This window comes from Triturus cristatus, chromosome 6 (assembly GCF_964204655.1).
Source record: "Triturus cristatus chromosome 6, aTriCri1.1, whole genome shotgun sequence".
In the NCBI taxonomy this organism is placed as follows: Eukaryota; Metazoa; Chordata; class Amphibia; order Caudata; family Salamandridae; genus Triturus; species Triturus cristatus.
The window spans coordinates 920335123-920359804 of NC_140589.1; the positions used below are offsets into that span (position 1 = coordinate 920335123).

The 24682-nt window shown below is 44.4% G+C and overlaps 1 protein-coding gene across 1 annotated transcript in view; it reads left to right on the top strand.

The window, feature by feature from the left end:
• Positions 1 to 24682, top strand: part of FNDC1 (fibronectin type III domain containing 1) — a 1187183-nt gene that overhangs the window by 553320 nt on the left and 609181 nt on the right. The window contains exons 8-10 of the mRNA XM_085611596.1: positions 3602 to 6709; positions 8275 to 8393; positions 11258 to 11369. Of these exons, the coding sequence (XP_085467722.1) occupies positions 3602 to 6709; positions 8275 to 8393; positions 11258 to 11369 (3339 nt within the window). The remainder of the gene's footprint in view (positions 1 to 3601; positions 6710 to 8274; positions 8394 to 11257; positions 11370 to 24682) is intronic.

Below are 24682 nucleotides of genomic sequence, written 5' to 3' on the forward strand. Positions count from 1 at the left end.
CAAGGACACAATTGGAAGAGATTGCCGCTCATTGGCAATGCTCCGTAAGTGACCCACACTGGTAAAAAGGTACATGAAACCAGGTCAAGGACACCTGAAGGTTGACAGTATTAAAGGCTTACACGAGGTCCAAGAGGACCAGGCCCAAAATTCTGTTTCCATCCACCTTCTTTCTCAATTCTCCAAGAACAATTCAATCATTGACTCGTTGGTCATAACTGGGCAGTAGTCCACCTGCTGTAAATGGAAGCAGTTGTTCATTCAAAACAATTTTTCAGTTGTCTTAGTATCAATTTGTCCACAATATTAAGAAAAAGGGAAGTCGTAAAATTATCTTGGAATTGGCAGGAATCAGCGGACAGAGTGAAGGTTTATTTTTTAATAAGGGGGTTTCTGTTGCCTGTTTTAGAGGGGCAGGTATCAATATATTGCTTGTTAGACATTCACCACCCTCTGATGATCTTCTTCTAGCATTGGGCACAATACTTTCAAGACCTTGGCCAGGAATGGATTGATTAGGGATTCTGTGGGGTGACAATTATTTACCACATGTTGAAATGATGAAGGAAAAGATCATGGCCCAATGCCCAGGATTCTTGATTGCTTTTAGTAAAGAAATAGAGTTTCAGGGTCTTCCAGGGATGTTCCAATTTCCTTGGTTTTGTTTTTAAATCAAACTGTCAGCGATTGTCAAATTTCTACCATCGATCTTGTATGTTAAAACTGGGGCTTGAAGTCCAGACGCGACTCCAAGCAGATGCATCAGATTATTGAGATCACTAAAAATCTAGTATGAATAGTACATGCCATGGCTCTTCACAGTATAATTTCATAAATTCTGGCCTGTCTTTTCCAACTGTGTGTCAGGACTCTTTGGTGTGTATTCCGATGCCAACCTTGTGCCTGCCCTTGAGCTTGTCTACAGGTACTCAATAGGACAAATACTATTTATGAGACTCTGAGGGAAACAGGGAGGAAGGATAAAGGAAGAGAGAGTATTCAGGACTCTGTAGTTATCTACCACCTTTGGCTTTACAAAGTATATTATTATCTGTAGATATCAAAAGTAAGACTTGCTATAGGCATATGCCAAATAGTTGAGGTTACTCACCACTGTCCGATGAGGGTAGGATGTCACCACACTCCAATTGCAGGTACAGAGGAGAGGAGTAGATGGTAGCAATGAGGTTCCAGGAGCAAGTTTGTAGAGCAGGATATAATCAAGGGGAATCCAAAGAGAGCGACAAAAATGGCAATGGTGCAAGTGAAGGGACGGCTGAGTGAGAACTCGTATAAGAGTAAATAAATCCAACCTACTGCATGGTTGCCGATCAAGATGTTCTCCGTTGCACTGGGTTAAATATTGGCCCTTCCCGTCTTGAATTAGGCACAGTCACTGTACTTTCCATATGAATCATTTCCATGATGGTATGAGAAGAGCGCCAGCCGTGTCGGCACCTCTAAAATCGGGTTATGTTACTCCTCAGTCTGCATCTCCTCTTCTTATACCAGTGGAGTATGTTATAGTCAAATAATGATGTTACCTCCTTACAGCCTTTGCACTGTATTTGATCTCTAGATTTCTACGCCAACATCTCTCAGAATGGTGAAGTATGTTTTTTAGTTGCGACCAAATATACTAATGTTATTCTTCATTATTGGAACTGAACAGTGCCTTTGCATTAGTCCCAGTACTTTCAAGTATTGAAAAAGTATACTTCACGTGAGAAATGACGATCCTTTTGCTTTAGAGCCAGGCACGTTTACCAAATCTTTAACAATGAATATGCAGGCGAGAAGAACATTTGCTTTGTTCAACAATTTTGATTCCTCACCTCCTTAGAAATATATGAGTTGCATTTGAATTTGTTGTGTACCCACTTCTTGTGAGAAACGTTGCATGAAGGTAGAGTGTAACAACACATGTTGTCGGTGTCCCTCAGGTGAGTAGTTAGAGGTATCAGTCTGCTTTCCTGGTGACGCAAGAGGTCTTTATGTTAATATAGTGTCTGCTGCCATCAAGTTTCCATAAAAATTTGAAGGCCAATAATTTGAAGGAAAGTAAAAAAACTAATTAAAATTTTTGTCAATTATATGTAGCCATAAACATAACTATCAGTTGCTATCAGTAATGATGCATCAGGGAAAGGGAACATATTGTAGAGGGGAATGCCCATGACATCTTGCTCTCCTCAAAAGTCAGTCTCAGTTGCCTAGTTAGAAAAGAAAGATTCACAATACTACTCGCTCTAACATCTAATAGGCTTGAATTGGCTAAATCCTCAAACAGACATTCAGGGGCAGATTTTCAAAAAAAGTCGTGCGCTATGGTGTGAGCCTAAGTCTAGCATAGTTTTGTACAGGAATGGTACCCTATGCTATGCCAAGACAAGTTTCAACACTTTTCCCACTTTGTATGTGTGCTGCACAGTGCAGCATGTATGCAAAGTTGGAAAATTCTAATGTTAGCACCTCATTTGAAGTGGAGTTCTCTTTTGGCGCTAAACCCTGTCTACAATTGTTTGTAGATAAGGTTTGGCATCAAAACGCATTGGTGGTAGCATGGGGATGCCCATGTACCACCCATGTAATGCCCCCGTGGCGCAAAGTAATTCAAAGCAGTGCTTTGTGTTACTTTCAGGGTACTTTCCAACACAAAACATGTGGAAAGCAAATAGATAAAAACATTATGTGCTGGTTAGCCTCACTTTTGTGACAATAATCCTGCGCAAAATGTTTCAAAATCTACCCCTCAGTTGTTAAATTTATCCATGTGACTTACGGCTACTTAATGCCTTATGCGCCTCACAGTTTATGAATTTATTTAAACAGCAATTTGGATATGTTGCCAAAGATTAAGACCATTTACCAACGGAGAAGTTTGCAACATAGGCAATGGAAAAACCTGTGGAGTGCAGCAGTGGGGTGACATGATTATTTCTGCTGAAAAATGAAGCAAAGGAAAACGTTTGGCTCAAATATTTTGGGACAATAAAAATATCAGAAAGACAGTTATGTAAACAAGGAGAATAGTAAAGTTACAATGAAAATATATATAAAAAGCACACAAAAACCTTGTATATGTGTGTATGCTAATATACATATTTATTTATATATATTAGAAATAGATAGATAGATAGATAGATAGATAGATAGATAGATAGATAGATAGATAGATAGATAGATAGATAGATAGATAGATAGATAGATAGATAGATAGATAGATAGATAGATAGATAGATAGACGGACGGACGGACGGACGGACAGACAGATAGATAGATTTTGAAGGGGCAGTACAAAAAAAATATATATATATTCAAGGATCGGGCGATACACGTGGCAGAAATAAACATGCGTAAATAACATTAAAATAATGTTTCTTTTTATCGATACAAAACATGAGCACTTTCACAGACATGACGTTGATGCTTGTTTGCAACTTCAGTGAAGTGAGGGAAGTGAGGGATGTACAATGTATTTGAATAGTTACATATTGCATGCAAGCAAATACTGTCGTTGTTCTTCCAAATACATATAGTCCTAGAACGTTAATAACATTTGAATGCAGATTGTATTTATTGCTGTTCTCATATTTTACAGCTCCTGCAGTTGATGAGCCACATTTGATTGTTCAAGATACTTTGAAGTCTATCACAACATCAACATCGGTGCCTCCATCTTCTGTCCATACCTCATCGGTAGCTCCCAGACGCCATGTAAAACTAGTCAAGAAACCTGTGTCTAAGTTAAAGAATCCCTTTACACAAGATGGCTCCCGTAATAAGCCTAAGCTGCCTTTAAAGAAGGCTGCTCAGATAGAATCGAATTTCGAGGCGCAAGAGGTCACAGAAGAAAACAATGTTTCTACAGAAACCTCAACTTTGGTACCCAGATCATCTGCTCCTCCACAAAGAAGAACTGTTCTCCCTGTTTTAAATAAGAGACCATTTCCCTTTGGTAGGACTACAAGCAGACTACGACCTGCATCCTCTCCTCACCATGCAAGTAATGACAAGCATGACTCTTCCTCATCTGCATCCTCATCTCATCCCCTCTCTTCAGAATCATCTTCACTCCCTAAGGAAACTAACAAGGAAACAAAAGACCAGATACTTGACCATGAACACAATCCCTCCTCTATCCCAATAAATAATGAGCAAACTAAAGATAATGAGAATGGTGCTGTAGATAATAATAAGGAAGAAAAGTTAAGTTCAAAACCACAACCCTCAATACACCGTCTGCCGACAAAAGCACCTTCAAAGACTCCGCTCATTCCTTTGGCATCAAATCAGGTATTTGGTGAATCAATTCACAGTTCTAAAAGTAGAAAGTCCTTTGAATCACAGATAGTCAAAAATCATGAAGAGTATGGCACCAAAGACACAATGGATAAATCAGACTACTCTCCCACTATTCGATCTCCTTTAAGTGCCCCTAGAAGGAAATATAATCCTGTACACAGAAAGACACCATTTAAAACCCCTGTTTCCAAACACCTCCACCCAAGTCAGGATAGAAAGGATCACAGCTCCTCAACTTCCATCAAATCTGCAGCATCTTCATCTCAAGCTAGGGCCAATGATAACATTGATGATACAGATGAACGCAATGGTAGAGAAGAAACACTGAGCACTGCAAACCCAAGAGGAGTTTTTCCTGTAACTTTATCCTCTGGGGCTTCAAGTCAATCAGGAAAATTAAAACAAAATCCTAACCGCATTTATGTTCCAAAGATTTATACGCCTAAGCCACCACATTCTGAAACATCCTCTGTTTTTGTTAAAAAGGAAGACCGCATTGCGAAATTGGACACGCGTAATGAAAATTCTGATCCCCTGACTTCTACCAATCATTCTTCATCTTCTTCAAGGGTGCCTTTGTCTGGGCGTTCTCATTTGTCAACCCAGAACAATGTTCAGAACAAGGTAGGCAGCACTCCAAAGCCAAACATTCTACTTGCTACAGTGTCATCGAAACTTCACTCTGACATTAGACCAACGGCACTTACAACATCAAAGAAGGAAAATAATAATCAAGAAAAAAATGCAGTTGTAAATGCCTTGACTGCCAAACAGCACTTGGTGCCATCGTTTGCTGGGAAGTCTGCATCTGAGCTGCTAGATTATTACAGAAGAAGGAGTACCCTAATAGGACAAAACCCTGGCCGTAAAACAGTGCTCACACCCAAAGGCGATGCTCTCACATCTTCCTCGGAGAAGCATAAACAATCCATTTTGCCACCCTCAAAGGCACCTCTATCAGATGCTCTGAATTATGACATCCTAAAAACGGGGGATCAGCGTGGCAAATTTAGAGCTACAAGTGATCCCAACCTAAATCTCAAAACAGCACCAGCCCGATCACTTTCAACAACATCATTTCCAACAATTGCTCACAAGAATCCTCCTTTACCGAGTTCCAGTCCTAAGAAGGTCATTGGTCGACTGGATCATGGTGCCAGAAAGTCAAAAGGTGCACTCACTAAAACAGAAAAGCACTTTCCATTGACTCCCCCACCTAAAAAGGTAAAATACAACCCTGATTTGTCTAAATCTAAACTGCAGTCTTCTGGGACAAAATTTCCTAATCATGTTCCGGCACAAACTACCACTGAAAGTCATTTTGCACCAGGCAGCATTGATTCAGAGAAACTGAATTCAAAAGAGAATCACCTCAATAAAATGAGCAGTTCTGACTTGACAAAAGATACCTCATTTATACCTTCACCTACAACAACGACTTTAGCTAAAACAGGTACAACTCCATCTGTTTTAAAACACCCAGCAGTAATTTCCCAGACAAGAAATACTGATCATAATTCAAAGAGAATGCCAGTATTACCATCTTTGGAAGAACCCCATTCACCTGTACTACCCATTCAACATACTGGCTCCAAAGCAACATCTGGAAGTAAACGCAGGCCCATTTTATCTAAACAGTTATCAACTTCTTCACCTCTGCATGATGTACCTCAGGCAAACCATCTTCAGCCGGAACCAAATTATCCAAGTACCAACAGGAGGTTTAGTCAAGGTGCTGCAGACTTATCCTTATCACTGAAAGTACCCTCTTCTCCCATTAGAAGGCCATCTTCATCTCATCCACGTTACCGTTCTGGTTCTAGGGTTTCACTTAATATGGGTGGGACTCAAAGACTAAGAAAACCCCACCACTCTTCATCTTTAAGGACAGGATGGTCTGAACCTTCAGAACATTTAGAACAAAATAAGAAGACTCTTAATTTTGAAAAGGATAACACAAATTCTAAGGCATCTCTCCGCTTAAAGGAAACAGCTTATGTTGAAGTAGAAGATGAGGAAGAATTAAGCGCTCCGCCCATTTTAAATGAATCCTTACTTCCACAATCAGCTGTACCTTCTCCATCTCCTAATTCACAGAGCCATAATTTGCCAACGAAAGGAAATAGTTCATGGAAAACAATTGCCTCTACAACCATTCTTCCAAAAAGTTCAGCCAGGACAGTATCACCATATATGCGGCGCTCAATGTCAAGACATTCTTCCCGTGATGCCCCATCAAAGCCAATCTCTTCAACATCAACAACCACCACAGTTCCACACACTGCATCTACAACCCACTCCCTTTTGTCCATGCCACCTTCTTCACGTCTTCGCATGCATGGTTCCAGGCTACGTTCTCCTCTTAATCGACAGTTTGCAAGAGATCATTTACGACAAGTCAATGGTAATATCTTACATTTTTTGAATAGGTGGTTTTGCTCACCTTCACTTCTCTCAGAACTCACATCTATATTGTTTGAAGTGTTTATAGTACATTTTTACCTAGATACAAATGTGTACACTACTGCCTAAATTAGTTGGTATTACAAATAGGGCAGTGATCCTGGTGATTTCACATTAAATGACTGGAAGGGGAGAGTGTGTAAAAAGGCTGCTGCAAGAATAGGATGCATTGGGATCTACAGGGAAGCAGGGCAAAAGTAGGCAAAGGAAGTATTAGTACCTTACACAACACTGTTGAGCCCTTGTCTGGAGCATTGTCTTCGGTGCTTGATGTAAGTTTCCTCAGAATGATAAAGCTAAAAACCGAGACAGTCTTCAGATAGTTTTCCAAAATGAAGCATCGTTAAAAGCCACAGGTTCAATGATGAAGGTATTTTTTAAACCATATTTTATTGTATTAGAAACATAAATGATAAAGTAAAATAAAAAGGCTAGTTGGGATTTCAAGTACATTTAATTTAGCATAACCTCTAGAGAATACATCTGAGACTACATCAAATTGGTTCGATCTTCACACATAATGAATGCCATAATACTTCCGCCAAATCATTCAGTCCTTAAGGAGACAGCCTCTGGCCCGATAGATAGGTTTCTCTCATTTAGCACATCTTTCCATTGCTCTTAGCAAGTGAATGGGGAGGGGTCTTTTGCAGACTTCCAATGTCTGGCAATATCTTTTTTGGCTGCCACAGTACCTATGTCCATCAGCATACGCTTACGATGATTGTCTCCAAGGTCCTCCTGTGATACGCGGCAGTCACTCAATTGGTCTTCCCAGTATTTTCAACACAGTATTTATATTTAAACAGAAGACCACTTCCAAATTTTGAGGGCACAATAGGAGATTGGGAAGGCATTGATACTCAGAAATAGGATTATCAATAATAGTTACTGCATGAGTAGTAGAGAATTTATGGGACAACTGGACGGCAGCAAGAGTTGGAGACAAACCAATAGAGTAATGAAAAAAAGATTGGAGCAGGCAGGGGGGGGGGGCAACACTGCTGAAAATGCTATTGTAAACCTAGAGACCATGAAGACCTTTTGTGTTAACAGTGTGTTTGGAAATGTTAGGCTGTACTATTTTCACGAAATTCAGGTCTGAATTTCTCCGTTAGTTAGCCTTGAACCTTTTTAATTTATTAAGGCTATCAACACTTTGCTCCACTTTAATATAAAAGAGAATATTGTTATTTCCGCTGCGGTGTAAACATTGATGTTTTGTACAATGCGTGGTAGTGTATCATACTGGAATATCAAATAGTGAATAAACATAAATTATTGCCATTAGCTTATAATGCTGAACACACAGAAAATAATGCACAGCCACATCTCCTGACTGGCAAAGGGGAAGACTGTCAATAAATTGCCGCTTCACAGCTGTCACTATCGGTGTTCACCAAAACTCTTAACTTTCTTCCACTTGGAATGAGACAGACAGGCCGACATATAGACAGGGAGGAGAAAACAGAAGCGAGGGACCTGACGTGCCATTAATTCTTGCAGGTAATAATGGGAGACCGAATCTGACAACAAAACTGAGTACGAATGGTCAACCTTTACCCAATACCAATGGAAAACCAGTTGGACAGAAGATAATCAATGGACCTCATGGAACAAAGTGGGTAGGGAATTTATATTCATAAATATAATAGATTATAATGCAAAGCTGTACCCCTCAAACAGTTTGCCAAGAAATCCTGATTAATATTGCTTAGATTTTCTAAAAAATGCTTTTTCGTGTCATGACAAACAATAGCATGCATATTACTTCTTCGTGGGCATAGAAATTGATGGAACAGCATTTTGTGAAGCACATTATGCAAGATGTGTCAGGCGCGATCCCAGACATATTGCGCCCCAGGCAAATAGGTTTGTAAAATGGAATTTCATCAGTTGTACCCAGGGAGAGTGTGTGAGGGTGGCAGATAACTCATGGTACAACACAGAGAGTAGTGTGATTTTGTCCTGGCAAGTGAGGTATCTAGGGATAGAGCAAGAAAGTGTTTCTCCTACTGTACCCCATCCTTAGGGAGAGTAACACAGTGTCAGAGAGTTGCCTCCTACTGCCCTGTCAAAGATCAGCAATGAAATAACAAATATTTACTCATTCGAGGAAATACCAGTGCACACACACTTTTATGTAAATGAGGGGCCAGCAACTCATTTTGATTGTTAAAAAATGAAGCAAAGGCCTCAGGAAGGGTGCTATTTTTATACCAAAGACCGTAGCCCAATCATCTAACCCTTTTCAAATAAAGTATGCTATTAGCTTAGTTTATGCATCCATCATAAATACGGAATATCTGTGAACTTTTCTATTTCTCGCATCCTTTCCCAAAGCAAAAATATGTAATTTGTTGTGGGCTAAAATGCACGCCCCTTCTATTGTGACCGGGCCCTAACAAGCATTTAGCAATCATCTGTATCTAGGACCTTTTGTGGGGCATCCCTTGTGCAATCATACCACGGCTGTATATGAAAGGTTTAAACACAGGTTTATTGCATTAAATATCACTTTCACTGCAATGCAAAACTCTATCACATTTCTTATAAAGACATTTAATATATTTTCTAGACTTAAAATTAATTGCCCACAGGAATAAGATTCATTGTCCGCAGAAAATAATTCTGTCAATTTAGGATATACTGTAATGTGTTTGGGCTCAACTATGTCTGCGGGGTTGATTAAGAGTTTGGTGGTAAATAAAAATCCTCAGATTTTGGGAGAAAGTGCTATATCCTGTGGGGAATCCACCAGTAAAATTATTTCCAACATTAAAATGGAATCAATTCTTCCAATGCATGCTCCTCTTGATTTACCTACTTCCACCCGTAATCAGCCAATTTTTAATGAATATCCAACTATTAATTGGGACCCTTAGCCATTGGTATTAGCGTTATTTATCGGTTTATGGCATCTAAAGCTCACAGGAGGTGCTAGTAATGTCTTTCAAGATGGCACCACTGTTTGTGCTGCTATGTATTGTCCTTTGCCTCTCCCGGCACCCCAAGCTCTTGCATCTAGATGGAGGACAAAAATGTGGATCAAAAATATTCTACAGGTCTGAAGAAAGATTGTGTTTTCTCAGTCCATAGGGCAATGTGACACATATCATACATGGCCTCCAAAGCGTGAGATTTCAGCTCAAACCTTTTGAGTTTCTCTGAGAAGAGGCTGAAACATATCAGCCTAGGAATAAAGTCAGAGAGTGAAGAGGAACTCAATAAGGGTGTATCAATATGTTTAGGAGTGTGCAGTAAGAGAAATTCCAATTAATTGGTCATTATCCACTGATTTGGACCTACACATAGTTTAAATCCTTCGATATTACCTGAAAAACGTGCACATTTCAGAGAAAAATACCAGCACCCAAATGTTGAGACTAGCTCCTCGTTAATTCTTCAAGTCAGGAGAAATAGCATGTACATGGGCAAGTGACCAGCAGCTGAATTTGCTAGGGCTAGTGCTGTAAATGACTGCAGGTTTAATAGGATCTGCATGCAGTCACGGCCGGTGCAGGGTAAGCATGGTGTGGGGGGGGGGGGGCAGGGAGGGTAAGTCGACAGAAGACGGAATAGGATTTATTTATTTATTTATTTAGTGTTACCTATTCCGTCGTCTGTCGACTTCCCCACTCCCCCCCCCCCCTCCGCACCGCCCCACTGGGCTTACCTGCGGCGGCCACTGTGTGCATGTAACTGACATGCCCAGTCACTGATAATCTGTCCTTTCAAAATGGTAGCACAACCTCCTGGACCACAAGTTATTGCCTTTCATGTTTTTGCACTGGTTTAGTTGTGAACTTTAATTCCCGGGACAGTGCCACACCTCCACCCTTTCCAAGGAACCATGAACTTAACACACAACTCTCAATGAGTTGTTGAGTCGAAACATTTATGTTTCCAAAGTATTTGACATAATATCGATGGTAGATAGGGCTACTGAAATTGTGTGGCAGGAAAAGGCAAACTATGCAGCATTACGCAGCACATTCTGTCGGAGTATGTTTTCGTTCTTTTGCCATTTCAATACACTTTAATACTGTGTGGGTAAATGTTTCACCTCATCAGTATTAGGTAAGCACCTGAAAACAGCAATCAGCAACTGGAAATGTTCAGGGGATCAGCCAGTGTCCTGCCCCATCCCATGTGTGGCATTTCTTTTGCTGAGCTTTCATCTGTATGAGTTAGAAAGACATTTTGTATTTGTTAGAATCAGCAGTTTATGCAGCAGATGGTGGATTATGTAGCAAAAGAAGAAAATCCACAATTATGTGGGCAACACTACAATTGGCAACTCGCATAATTCCGGTAGCCCTGATCACAGAGAGACATATAGAAAATGCTTCTTCGTAGCATTTAAAAATATGGATTGGTTATGACAATTTCTCTGGCTAGGTTGACCTGGTTGATTTCTTGGTGATCAATACCAGTCTCATGCAAGATTCATTAATTTTTCGTCATTGCAAATTTCTTTCACTTTTAGATTGTAGATCTCAATCGAGGGTTAGTTTTGAACCATGAAGGGAGATACCTTCAAGATTCGCAAGGAAAACCCCTGAGGATAAAGCTTGGAGGAGATGGCCGCACCATTGTTGGTAAGTAGGTATGCATTTGTTTACCTTTACTACATTTGAATTCATATCCAAAGAAGAGTTTTACTGCCTAGCCAACTACAGGTGTATATATGCATTCCTGTTAGCATTTTATAAGAAATCTGTCTATTTGAATGGTACTTAGTTGACACTGTGTCTAGGATTCACAGCTACACTTGCGTAAAGATAACATCTCTGAACTAGGCTCCAGTCGAGGGACCTATTTTCGATTAGTTGTCTAAACCAGAACAACAAGTTGCTCAGCAGAATCGGGAAACTGTAATACATTTAGGGCTATATGTACAATAAACGCCTCTCTCAGCCACTTCTGAAATGCAAGGCTGCACCATATTTACAAGAATGTGGTGCAGCCTTGCGTTTTCCCCTGCGATGGCGCTAAGTTTAGCAACTTAGCACCAACGCAGGCACCCTTGCACCAGAGTGCAAGGGTGTCTGCGTGCAGGGGAGGATTGTTTATTTGTAGGAAGGTGTCCCTTTCTGCACATAAACAATCCTAAAATGCCATTCTGCCACTTTCATGTGTGCTGCACCTGAAAGTGACAAAATTGCATTTTTTTTAAGGTTTGTTAATGTATAGGAAGGGTCACTTTCCTTTACATAAACAAACCATGCCATTTTCCTTTTTTAAAGCATGCTGAAGAAGGCATCACACATGGAAAAACCAAAAACGAGGAGAAATAATGCATTTCTCTGCGTTTCGCCAACTTAAGACCAGGATTTACCTGGTCTTAATCTTGGCGCTGCCTCCTATGTACATAGGGGGCAGCATCATAATGAATTTGTGTTGGGGTGGAATGCCCACCACAACACCCACTGCTCACCCCTTTCACACTAATCATAGCGTGAAGGGGGCCCTTATGTACCAGGCAGCGTTAAGCCACGCTAAGTGGCCTAACGCTGCCTTGTATATACGGCGCAGCCCCTATCGCCACCACAATGCTGGTAATAGTGACTTTGTGGTGGTGATAGGGGCTTGTACATATGCCCCTTAGTCTGATAAAAAAAAGATCACGTTTCCTTAAAGCACAGAGAAAAACTTATTTGACAAAGCTTTTGTTCCCTATTTCATCTCTTTCCTGTCCTTTTGTCGTAGCCAGGCATAGTACTTCTTCCCTTCAACCTTCAGTATAGGCACTCATTGATAAGTGGTTGGATGGATGGATGGATGAATGAATGAGCGGCCAGATAGACAGTTGAATGACAGTCAATAAGATATCCAATTAGCCTTTTGACTTAGCGACCATGGGTATTTACTATGGGGCACGACAGGTGAGTTAATCTTGATTTTGAGGGCCATTAAACTTGGGACCACCTCACACAGCATAGGACATGAGTTGGTGGTGGGCTCCATTTTAAATTACTTGGAGTACGAAAGTGTTTTGATTTGATGTGATTTACTATAGATCTTGTATAGATCTATAGTATAGTATAGATCGAGTCATACTGTATGAAGTAAATCATCTGTTTTGGAAGTGAAAGCATATCCTCTACCTTCTCCCTGTCATCCAGTGTATGCATTTGCAATTTTTTTTTTTTTTTAAAACCTTTATTCGTATAATTCAGATACACTGCTATTCAGCCGACAACCCGGAGGTTCGGCAGCTCGTCAATCGACACGTGCAGTCATCTACAGCTCTCATGCAGGATAAAAACAAAGGTTCCAATTTTTAAAAAATGAACACAACAAGCAAGGCAATATACATCATAAGTTCGCGTCAGTTCCCAGCGAGGGGGCGGCCCCATTTCCAACATCAGATCAAGCCACCGATTGAGAGGAGGAGGGAGAAGCAGAGGCGCTAACAGTCTAGCGGAGGTGCGTCAGAAAGACCCAAGTCGGAAGCGAGGCTAGGGGGAAAGTTGCTCCTCTAGTGGATCAGTGGCAGGAGGCAAACATATGTACCCCCTATACTGGTTCCAACCTCCCCATACCTTATGCCATTTCTTGGGCCTCCCCCGCGCACTATACACCGTTTTCTCCCGGAACATGCACCAGTCCATGTTGTCCTTCCACGCATCCAGGGTGGGCGGGCTAGGGGATCCCCACAATCTTGCAATATCTCGCTTAGCCACCATATTACCTAGGGTCACCCATTGAGTCTGCGCCGCGTCGTAGTCTGTAGGACCCCACACGTTCAAAAGACAGCGCCGCGCCTCTGGGTGCAATACAATACCCGTGACCTCCTGCATCACAACGTGAATCCGCTTCCATAGTTCTGCAATCACACCACACTCCCATATAATGTGCAGAAAGGTGCCCACCATCCCGCAGCCCCTCTTACACAGCCCATCCTCGGAGAAACCCATATGGACCAATCGGGGCCCAGTGACATAGACTCTGTGGAGTATCTTAAGCTGGACCAGCCGCAACCTGGCGGGGATTGCGACCTCCTTAGGAGAGGAGACCGCGTACTGCCAATCCTCATCGTCCAGCTCAAGGCCGTCTCTAGTCCACTGGTCCCGCACCCCCAGGAGGAGATCGGTCCGAACGTTCACAAGCTTTTTGTAAATTAGGGAGATTGTGCTCTCCGGCATATGGCCGTCCAGGATCCGGTCCTCCAATGGAGAGGACTCAGGCACCTTTTCCCCCTCAACGAGGACCGACTGCAGCGCATGGCGCACCTGCGCATACCGGAAGTATTCCGTGCCCTCAAGCGCATATTCCGACCGCAGCTCGTCAAACGACTTAATCCGCCCCTTGGTCAGCATGTCCCCCACCCTGGAGATGCCAATCAGATCCCATTTGTCGAATCCCTTAGAGTGCCAGAGTTTCCCCAACATGTCCGAGTCATACAACGGAGTGGCGAGGGTGAGCCTATCCTTCCATCCCAGGGAGTTCGTGACTGTCTTCCACACGTGCACCGCCACCCCGGTCGGCCCTGTGAGGGACCCAGCCGGTGGCCTCGAATAAAGTGCTCTATAATAGCCACCACCCCGCAGCAACCACCGGTCCATAGCAAAGCCAGGGCCAAGTGCCGGACCGTAGACTCCATGATTGATCGCGCTCAGTTGGGAGGCCCAATAGTATCTTCGGATGTCGGGAAGCGCGATACCCCCGTCGTACCAAGGGAGAGTTAATTTTGCTATCGCTATACGCGGGCGGCCGTCCCACAGCAGCGAACGCTGCAGACTCTCAACCTCACGAAAGTAGCTGGCCGGAACCAGCTCCTGGGTGTTCTGCAGGGCATAGAGAAAACGGGGAAGAGACATCATTTTGAATAGCACCGCACGGCCAAGGAGGGAAAGCGGCAGCCGCCTCCAGCCCGCCACGTCCCGCCGCAGGCGCGCCAACGGAGGGAGCAGGTTCCTCTCATACCGTACCGTTGGGTCGGCAGAGATATAAATCCCAAGATACAGGAAACCCTCCCGGGCGATCTGGATTGGGCAATTCCGCGGGGGAGCCGGGACGTCCCCACACAGGGCATACAGATATGACTTACCCCAATTAATGGTTAGCCCCGAGTTCCTCCCGAAGGAAGTCAATATGTCGCAGACAACTATAAGGGACTTCCGGGGTGAAGTGAGATAGAGCAGAATATCGTCGGCATAGAGGGAAATGCGGTCTTCGTGATCAGGGGACCATCGAATCCCCCTCACATCTGGGTGCCATCGTATCCAAGCCGCCAGCGGCTCAAGGGCGAGAGCGAACAACAGCGGCGATAGAGGACAACCCTGCCTGGTACCCCTCCCCAGGTCGAAGGGACGGGACGCCCTACCGTTAACTGCGACTTTGGCGAGAGGTCCTTCGTATAATAGCCTTACCCAGCCCACAAATCCGGGCCCGAAGCCGAATTTCGCAAGCGCAGCCCACAGGTATGCCCACTCCACCGTGTCGAATGCCATCGTTGCGTCGAGCGCAGCCACCATGGCCGGCTCCCGCATCGTCCCCACCCTTGCGATCACTCCATGGATGCGCCTAAGATTCAACGCGGTATTACGATGCGGGATGAAGCCAGATTGGTCAGGGTGGATCAGATCCCCGACCACCCTGACCAGCCAGTTTGCGAGGATTTTGGCAAGGATCTTCGGCTCAGCATTAAGGAGCGAGATCGGCCTGTATGAGCTGCACCGGTTCCTGGGCTTGCCATCTTTATGGATGACCACGATCGTTGCCAGGCGCTGGTCAAGTGGGAGGCAGCCCATCTCCCGCGCCTCCACAAACATAGCCCGCAAATGCGGAGCGATCTTGTCCGGTCGGAGTTTGTAAAGCTCGATTGGCAGGCCATTCGGACCCGAGGCCTTGCCCGGACGCAAAGAACGGATAGCCCCCGCAATCTCGTCGACTGTGATGTCGCCATCAAGATCGTCTCTGTCCATGTCGGAGAGGCAAGGCAGGGCAAGATCGCGCAGGAGCTCACATGAATCCTCCACTGGCCTGTCCGACACGGAGGTATAGACCGTGTGGAAGTAATCCGCAAAGCACTGGACTATGCCATCCGGCTCCGTGACCATGACGCCATCCTCCGTCACAAGGTCCGGGACAACACGATTGACCCGCTCCTTTTTATCCAGCCACGCGATCAATTTCCCGGCCTTGTCCCCGACATCGTACAGACGGCCCCGCTGTTCCCTACTCAGGGCCTTGGCCGCATCCGTCACGAGGGCCCTGTACTCCGATTGTTTAAGGCTCAATTTGTGCAGCGCCTCCGCCGTGACCTCCCCCTCCAGAGCCAACTCTAGATCCGCGATCTCCGCCTCAAGCTGGGCGACCCCCGCGTCTCTCCGACGCTTGGCCGCTGTTATCAAGGAGAGGGCCTCACCCCTAATCACTGCTTTGAACGCTTCCCACAAGAACACCGCCGACGTGACCGAGCCGAGGTTTTCTTGAAAGTAACGGTCGACCGCCTTCAGTACCGCACTACGAGTCGCAGGGTCCCTGAAATACCACGGGTTAATTGGGGCCACCCTACCACCCACTCCTCTGCCAACATCCATACAGATCCACACCGGAGAATGGTCGGAAATACCTCGTGCCATGTGCCTGGCCTCAGAGACAAAGGAGGCGTGTGCTGCTAGGGTAAGGACATAATCAATTCTGGAGAGACTGCCATGCGCCCCTGAGTGGAAAGTATATTGTCGTTGTGTGGGATGCAACAGTCTCCAACAATCAACCAGCCCAAGGGTATCTATAAAATCAGGAAGCCACTTCTGAGCCCCCCCCGAACTCCTCTGCGGGTGTCTGTCGAGCAGGCCAGAGCCAACCGCATTGAAGTCGCCACCCACCACCAACATTCCCTCTGGGAGATCCAACAATGTCCTCTCTAAGTCCGCTAGTGTAGAGGGCTGCAGTGCAGGGGGGACATAAACCGACACCAGGACCAGGGTCCTGCCCTCCCACCGCCCCGCTACTGCCGCAAAGCGTCCCCTATCGTCAACGGTAGTGGAGTCAACCTCGAATGGCAGAGAGGACCTGACTAGTATTCCCGCCCCTCTAGAACCCGAGGAAAACCCGGAATGTGCAACAAATTTATAGCCTTTACGATTGAGTGCATAGCACGTGTTACCAATCAGGTGCGTCTCTTGCAATAAGACAATATCAGGGGTACATCGCTTCAGAAATTGCAGGACAATCCCACGCTTAATACGATCCCCCAAGCCATTTACATTCCAACTGAGTATTTTTAGGCCCCTACCCCCCATCCCAACATGTAAGGAGACCACCACCCCCCGCGTGGAACCAGACCCGAGTCACAGAAGCTTGCATCTTTACGCCTTGCATAACAGAAAACAACAACAACCCCAACAACAACCCCCATCCACCCCCCACCCTGCACCCCTGCGTAAGCTCTAAAGTGCCCCCCAACTTGCAGTGTGCCTGTCGCCCCTTATAAAGACTAATCTACGAAAAGAACCCCAGAGGAGGAAAAAGCTCCCATACTGCCCCCGCTACCCCCCGGATTATCAACCTCCCGGAGGAACCGGAGTCCTAGTACATAAGTCCTGGCTCAGTGTTCATCGCCACCACCGTCTGCGCCACCGGAGCGTTCCACGCCAGTCCGTCCTTGGGGCAATGTGTCCAGCCAGTCTCCGACCATGTCAGGTGACTCAAAAAAGAAAGTCCGCTCTTCGAACACCACCCGCAGCCTGGCCGGGAAGAGCATGGCATATTTTAGTCCCATCTCACGTAGTCTTCTCTTGACCGCCAGGAAACCTTGCCATTGCTTCTGCACCACCTGGGTAAAGTCCGGATAGAAACTTACAGTAGTGTTCTGGAATGGCAGCGGGCCGGCCACCCGCGATGCTTGCAGAATGACATCTCGGTCCCTGAAGTTAAAAATCCTGGCGACAATCGGCCTCGGAGGGGCCCCCACCTTGGGCCTCCCGCCAGGGATTCTATGGGCCCGTTCGACAGCAAAGAACTTACTGAGGCCTTTGGGCGCCAGATGGTTCACCACCAGTCCTCCACGAACAGGTCCACCGACTGCTCCTCCGAATTTTCCGGGACCCCAATGATGCGCACGTTATTGCGCCTTGCACGGCCTTCGAACTCTTCCAACCGTCGGGCAAAGTGATCATTTGCCGTCCGCAGGGTACGGACTTCCTGCTGAAGGCCGGAGACGTCGCCCAGGAGGCCGGCAGTCTTGAGGTCCAAGGACTGAACCCGCTCATTAGTTTTCCCCAGGTCTGCCCGGACCAGATTGACGTCAATCGATATGGCATCCACTTTATGTGCCAGGGTCTCAAATTGTTGCCCAATCGAGGACTTCATCCCTTCGATGGCCCCCATGATATCTTGCAGGGTTAGTTCTGTGGAGGGAGGTGTCGCATCCTTCGAGGCCTCCAGTATCGGGCCCGATCCGCCCGGAGACCCCTTCTGATGGGCATAACGGTCCATGTTGTTAGTCTGGGTGTAGCTGCCCCGCCTGGTACTCTTAGGCTTCTGTTTGTCGGCGTCCGATTTGGTCGACATCGCAATCTGCCGTGTAGACAATCTCCTTGCCCATACAGAGTAATCAACCATGCGACCAGTGGCTGGCACTACGCACGCCCCGTCCCGGGCGCTGTGGAGACTGGAAGGCGAAAGTGAAAGTGAAAGTGAGAACACCTTCCCTCCGCCGACTCTTCCCCAGCCCGGCCGCTGTTGTTCAATTAGTGCACGGGCACTGTGCCAACGCAAGTCCCGGGCACCGTGCGGGGAGTAGGCCACAAACTTCCAGGCAGTACAACTTCGGTCTCCGGTGGACGATTTCGATCCGGACAGCGGCTCTCGCCTCAGCAACAGCTCCCCTCCAATATTCCGGGCATCAAAAGCAGGATAATAGACAGGATAGCTGCCGGAGGGAGCGAGGGTCTCGGGAGCTCTAGGCTCACGCGGCCATCTTGATCACGCGCTAAGCTCCTCCTCCGCATTTGCAATTTTAAACATTTTTTCTGCCGTGTTGCATTCTTATCTCAGAGCATGAGACCTTTATTATTAGAATTTGAAATTATGAAACAATTAGAATACTACTTATTTTTCCCTCTGTAAAAATTGATCGGGTCAAGTAGACCTGTTTAACTAATTTGATTCTGTTTGAATGAGTTATTTGGATGGATACTACCACCACTGGAGAGAAACAACACATGGTTGGAGGGCATGATTACATCAAGCACATGGTTGATGGTTGGTTATCGAAGAGCGTGGACATGGTGAAAGAGTGTGGAGCAGAGGAAGGAGTAGATTGAGTCTGCTGTGAGGGAGGGGGAAAGGAAAAATAGACCGATGCACAGGGCTACGGAGACATTGGCAATTGAGCATACTGGAGGAATAGAAATGGGGAAGAAGTATATTGGGCTCACAAGGAGAAGGAGGAAAAGTTGTGTAGGGGGAAAACAGCAATTGCCGATCCAGTGGTAGAGGGAAAGAATAGGCACACAAATATTTACCAGTGTGTGGTGCATTGTGACACAGCAACACTCAGGCCCCCAATAAGAAAGGTGTTTAAGGACACACTACAGGACAATGGATATCCACACAAAAGCTTGAAATCACAGTGACACCCCAGTCAATATGGTACACACAAATGCTTTTTGTGTAAGTCTATAATTATTAGGCAGTATACGAGTAGGGGGGAGCCGTGTCCTTGTAGTAAAATTTTCTTCAACAATGCTATGGTGTCTTGGGCTTATTGGTTGAATGTTATGTTCAGTTAGAGAATGCTGTAGAGAATTCCAGGTTATCGAATGTGATGATCTAGGTTGTGGAATGTGGGGTGGTTGGACTGGATCTCCTGGGCCCTTTATACCTGTGACCATTGGCTCCTGATTTGGATCTCAAAAATATCGGTAGACATTTGGACAATTTCAAGTCTCATTTCAAGATACTGTGACTTTGTTAGGGCCCAGGGATCATTTAAAACAGTGCCTGCAGTACTGTGGTATCTGGTTTCAGCTTTGGACATATCCGACCTTTTCATTCTTGGGATCTGTGTGCTATTCAGCTCCTCCTGGTGTGTTGTTATATGTTATCGCCGTTTGAAATTGGTGGAGCTGGGTCAAGGCGTACAAGTGCGTGCAAGGTGATCAGTGCAACCAGTAGCGTGTTAAGCCATGAAGCGCGAGCAAAGAGGGGGCTCAACCAGCAGTGCATGAAGTGAAGGCACCTGCGAGCAAACAGCTGCATGAGCTGTGAGCAAATAATGAGGCTCACGAGCGCTCCAAGAATCTTATTAGAATTCAGGTCATTTTGGAATGTCTATCACAAAATGTGGAATCAGGCATGATTTATGGTGGTCTTGTGTGGATCAGGAGGTGGAGATTTTGGTGAGGGAACCTGTATAATGTTTCTACAGTGACAAACATTTAGAGAGTTGCAGTTGATTTTTTACGCCTCTTTCATGTTTTACCAAACTGCATGAAGTATATTATCAGGTTGATAGATCATTTGTCTAGGTGGGTGGAAGTGAGAGGTGTTTCTGAACCCAACACTAGAACAGCCATTTTTTCAGCAAGTAAGGTGGGCCTGAGGAAACTTTGACCGACAATGGAGTACAATTTACCTCATCTATCATGTTGGAGTTTTAAGTAAAGTAGGGGTAAAGCATTTACGCACACTTTTATATCTTCCCCAATCGAACGAAAAGGTTGAGAGATTCAAGAGGGTGCTGTTGGAGTGTATTCAAAGTTCTATTATGGCTAAGGTTGATTGTGAGGCTGTCATCAGACAATTAGTATGGGCTTACAGGACCACTCCACATTCTGTTACTGATGTAGTACCCTTTGAACTCACGAGGGGCAGAAAGGCACTGCATTAAATCCATTTTGGAAAATTAAGGCGCTTGATCAAGTGTGCAATGTGGTTGATGCCGCTTGCAAGGCCAAGTGTACTAGTGTAAAGAGTGACAAATTTAATCATGAGAGGTGTGGCAAGATGCTCAAGCAAAAAAAGAATGTCAATTTTGTGATGGGTGAGTATATTCAAATTAAAGAACCTCTGTTGTTGCAAAAGTGAAGGTCAAAATTCAGGGAGCCCATTTGCATTATTGACATAAGACTTCAGTCTGTGAAAATTGGTAATGGACAATAGTGGAATATATCTCATTTAGCCAAGGTTGTCACAACTGATTTGGGAAAGGGCAAACAGTTTGAGTGTGATTAAAACAAGCAAGGTAGACCAGTAGATGCACTAGGCTAGAAAAACTCCTCACAAGTTTTGTGACTAGTTAAGTTTCTTTGTTCTTTTCTTTAATGTTTTGGAGGTATATTAAATACCGCGTATATAATTCTATGTATTTTTATTTTATTTTATTTGTATGTGATTTATGTTGGATATTTATGTTGTGTATTATTTTTTTCTTTTTTTGTGACAGGGGGAAGATATGTGATGTATTGAGCTTATTGGTTGAACTGTGTTCTATTAGATAATGCTGCAGAGAATATAGTGAGGAAGGTTATAGTATGTGATGATGCAGGTTGTGGAATTTGGGGCGGTTGGAACTGATCTCCTGGGCCCTGGATACCTGTGACCATTAGCTCCTAATCTAGATCTCATAAATATAAGTAAAACTATTCTACTGGCTGGACCTCGTGCTCCTGGAATGTGGGTGACTCCAAAGTTGAACTCAAGTAACTTTGTTGCCAGTCTAGCCAACCTAGCTGTTGTTTTCTTTATTTTATTGGCAGACAAAATATCCACCAGTGGTTTGTTCTTAACCAAAACGTCCATCCCCACAGATACATTTTTTCTTTACCCCATACACAAGCTAACATCTGTTTCTCTATCACAGAATATCTCAGTTCTACTTCTTTCATTCTCCTGGAGGCAAATCCTACAGTAACCTCCTTACCACCAGCTATCTGTCACAACACTGTCCCCATTCCATAAGAACTGGCATCAACCGTTATGTATGTCTCACAACCCTCAACCTGGAGCGTCCCGTGCAGGTAAGAGAGGTGGGGCGGTGGGGGATTTTGACAGATGACCAAGCGGGAAAATTACATAAATAATAAATTTCCGCTCATCATTGTCTGCTGAAATCCCTGGTCCCACCACCCCACCGCTCTTACCTGCACGGGCCACTCCTGCCCTCAACTTAAGCCTGAGATGCTGGGGCTGCCACTATAAACTATTCTGCTGGCTGGGCATCGTGTCTTCACATGTGCCATGCCAAAAACACCTAAATGTTAACTCTTTCTCCTGTATTGGCCATATCAGCTAAGTACGCCAGCATGTTAACCTCTTACCTTTACCCTATTTCACACCTAGGCTGCTATGGGAAGGGTTTAGAAATCTTGGTGGTCCCAGAGCAGCAGTGGTTGTATTTCTAGTCCTGAGCTGCAATTATTCTGTTCAGTGCACCAACACTGGATTAGAAAACCAGTTGGACTGCAGCCCTATCAGCATGCTGGACAATCCTGTGCAGGCAGTGTTTTTTTGTTACTATCAGTTCTATTAGGTGAGTTCAGGGGCACAGAGCGAATCCCAAAAATCTTTGTTTTATGAATAACACTCTCAAAGATCACACTAAGAAACAGGGAATGGTAATTTAAAATGTTTATTATAAAATCCTTATTCTAGTGCATAAAAATTAACTGTAACCACACACACTTCAAAAATAATAGCAGTTAGGCATGTAACGGTCAGTTAAAACAAAAATGTTTCTAACATTTTAAGCAAGTTTCTTACATCCTAACACCCTGAAGCTATTTCTAAGCATTATACTAAATCTTAATCAAAGCATTAAACAGTAAACCTGCCTATCGAAGAGTTTTTTTAGGATGGATCATGCATCATACCTTTAAGTAGCTGGCTTCAGCTAATCTTTTTCAGAGTTCTGCAGAGGAATCAATATATGTGCTTTTGGTGTTTAACATTCTGCATTGCTTCTGGAATCAATTTTCCAACTGAGAGTAACTGGCTCTGAAATCTGGCATGACCTCTGGTGAAGATTCTATCCCTAAGACCGCTCCTAATCAGTGGACAAATCCTTAGATGTATACACTGTTTGACCACTGATTTTACCTTAAGCTTTCAAAATAAAATAGTATTTGGAGACACTAAGACTACTGCAAGACCATACATGGCACAAAATATGTCAGCATGTCCACATGTTGACTTTAATCCTCTGTCTTTGTAAGCAATTAAAGTTACACTGTAAGGGCCCTGATTGTAAGGACTGTGCCCAACAATATAAAAAAAATGTCAACCTACAGAGTGATTGGTCATGATGACATCAGCAGTTTTGCAAGTGTTCTAGGAACTTCACACTTTTTATTAGAAATAAAGAAAAGGTAATTACAGGCAATCAATTCGGAAGAATGAAAACGGACTAATCAAATGACTACTGTAAAGGTGTTCACGACAAAAGGACTAGTATTACTGATTGTTTGGAATTAAAAATGAGTCCTGGTGAAAGCTATGGACCATTAGTGACTGAAACTCATACAGGTAAAACATGTCAATGAGCAGGATGCCTAGGTAAATAAAACCTTGCTGCATTCAATTTACAATCCAAAATAAAGGGATACAGTGGTAGCTTTAAAGGATTTTCTAAACAGCTTTAGATCTCCCTACAACCAAACATTATCAAAGTGCTCACTCTACTGAGGCCATCCCAACCTTATATTTAGTAGAACAGAATGAGACCCAATGATGAAGCATACCACTAATAGATCTAGTGAGGGTCCTTTACAGATTTTCTGGGTACCCGATGGTTATGTAATCTTGAACATCTCACGCCATTTCTATAGTGTATAGGTTTGGGATTCCTTAATATTATATAATTGAGTAGGGATGCGGACAATTTGATGAAGTGCAATCTACATCCACGGCTCCTTGTCAGCTGTAGGCTTGCTGACATCTCACTACCCGATTGTCAGGATTACCTCGAAGCTTACTCTTTCACTCCTTTTCTCAATGAAAGAAGGTAAACTTCATCTGAATCTGGACTTGCATATGACTTGTCCCTGCCAAATGTTAGCTGTGGCATATGCCCTCAATTTAGTTTTGGAGCATCATGCTACTTCATGGTGACATTGGTGACATCCCTATGAAGGACGGGGCCCCTAGGGCCACGTGGGTTATATACAACCACCTGCTATGCCTTCCCAAAATGAAGAGTCAGTCAGACCGTTGAGAATACAAACTTACTTTATTCAGTATTCACTCTGCAGAGGAGCCCAGTCAGGCCTTCACCCAAAGATGTTTGCCGAGGGGACTGATGCCCCAGGGTACGCTAATACATAATAAGCCCTTCTGGAGACTTCGGCCATGCCTCTACTCGAAAGTTACCGGCTTGAGCCGGGCATGAACAAAAGAGGTACAGAGAGATGAGCTAACACCTGCCAGATGGGTGCACTATTAGTACTCCAAGGGTACTGTGCCGAGTCTCAGCGTCTCCTAATGTGGGAGCTGAGCTACACATCTAGATTGGAATGCAGGGAAAGAATATTGGTTCATTAGCAAGTCAGGTTACAGCCATGAACAGGAGAGAAAATAATAACGGAGTACAGTGTTTTGCTAAGGCAAGAGAAAAGAGAAATAAGGCCTAGTATGAACACAGCCCAAGCAGTCTTCTAGTGATTGTGAAACACAAAATGGGGTCACACCAGCTACCTAAGCTTACATGCTATGAGGATAACTCAATGGGTTGCATAAAGTGAATACAAATAGCGTCTATTTAGCCACATAATGCTAACCTAACAAAGCATGTATAAGTGCACAACGGGAAAGGGAGTTTCAAACCTAACAGACCCCCCTTTTAGCATATGTGGCTAAAAGCTTTATTGCTATCCGGCAGGGTCTTTACAATTCTAAGTGGGGAGAGGAGAATTGCATAGTCATTCATTGGTCAAGGCGAAAACAAAACAAATGCAAGCAT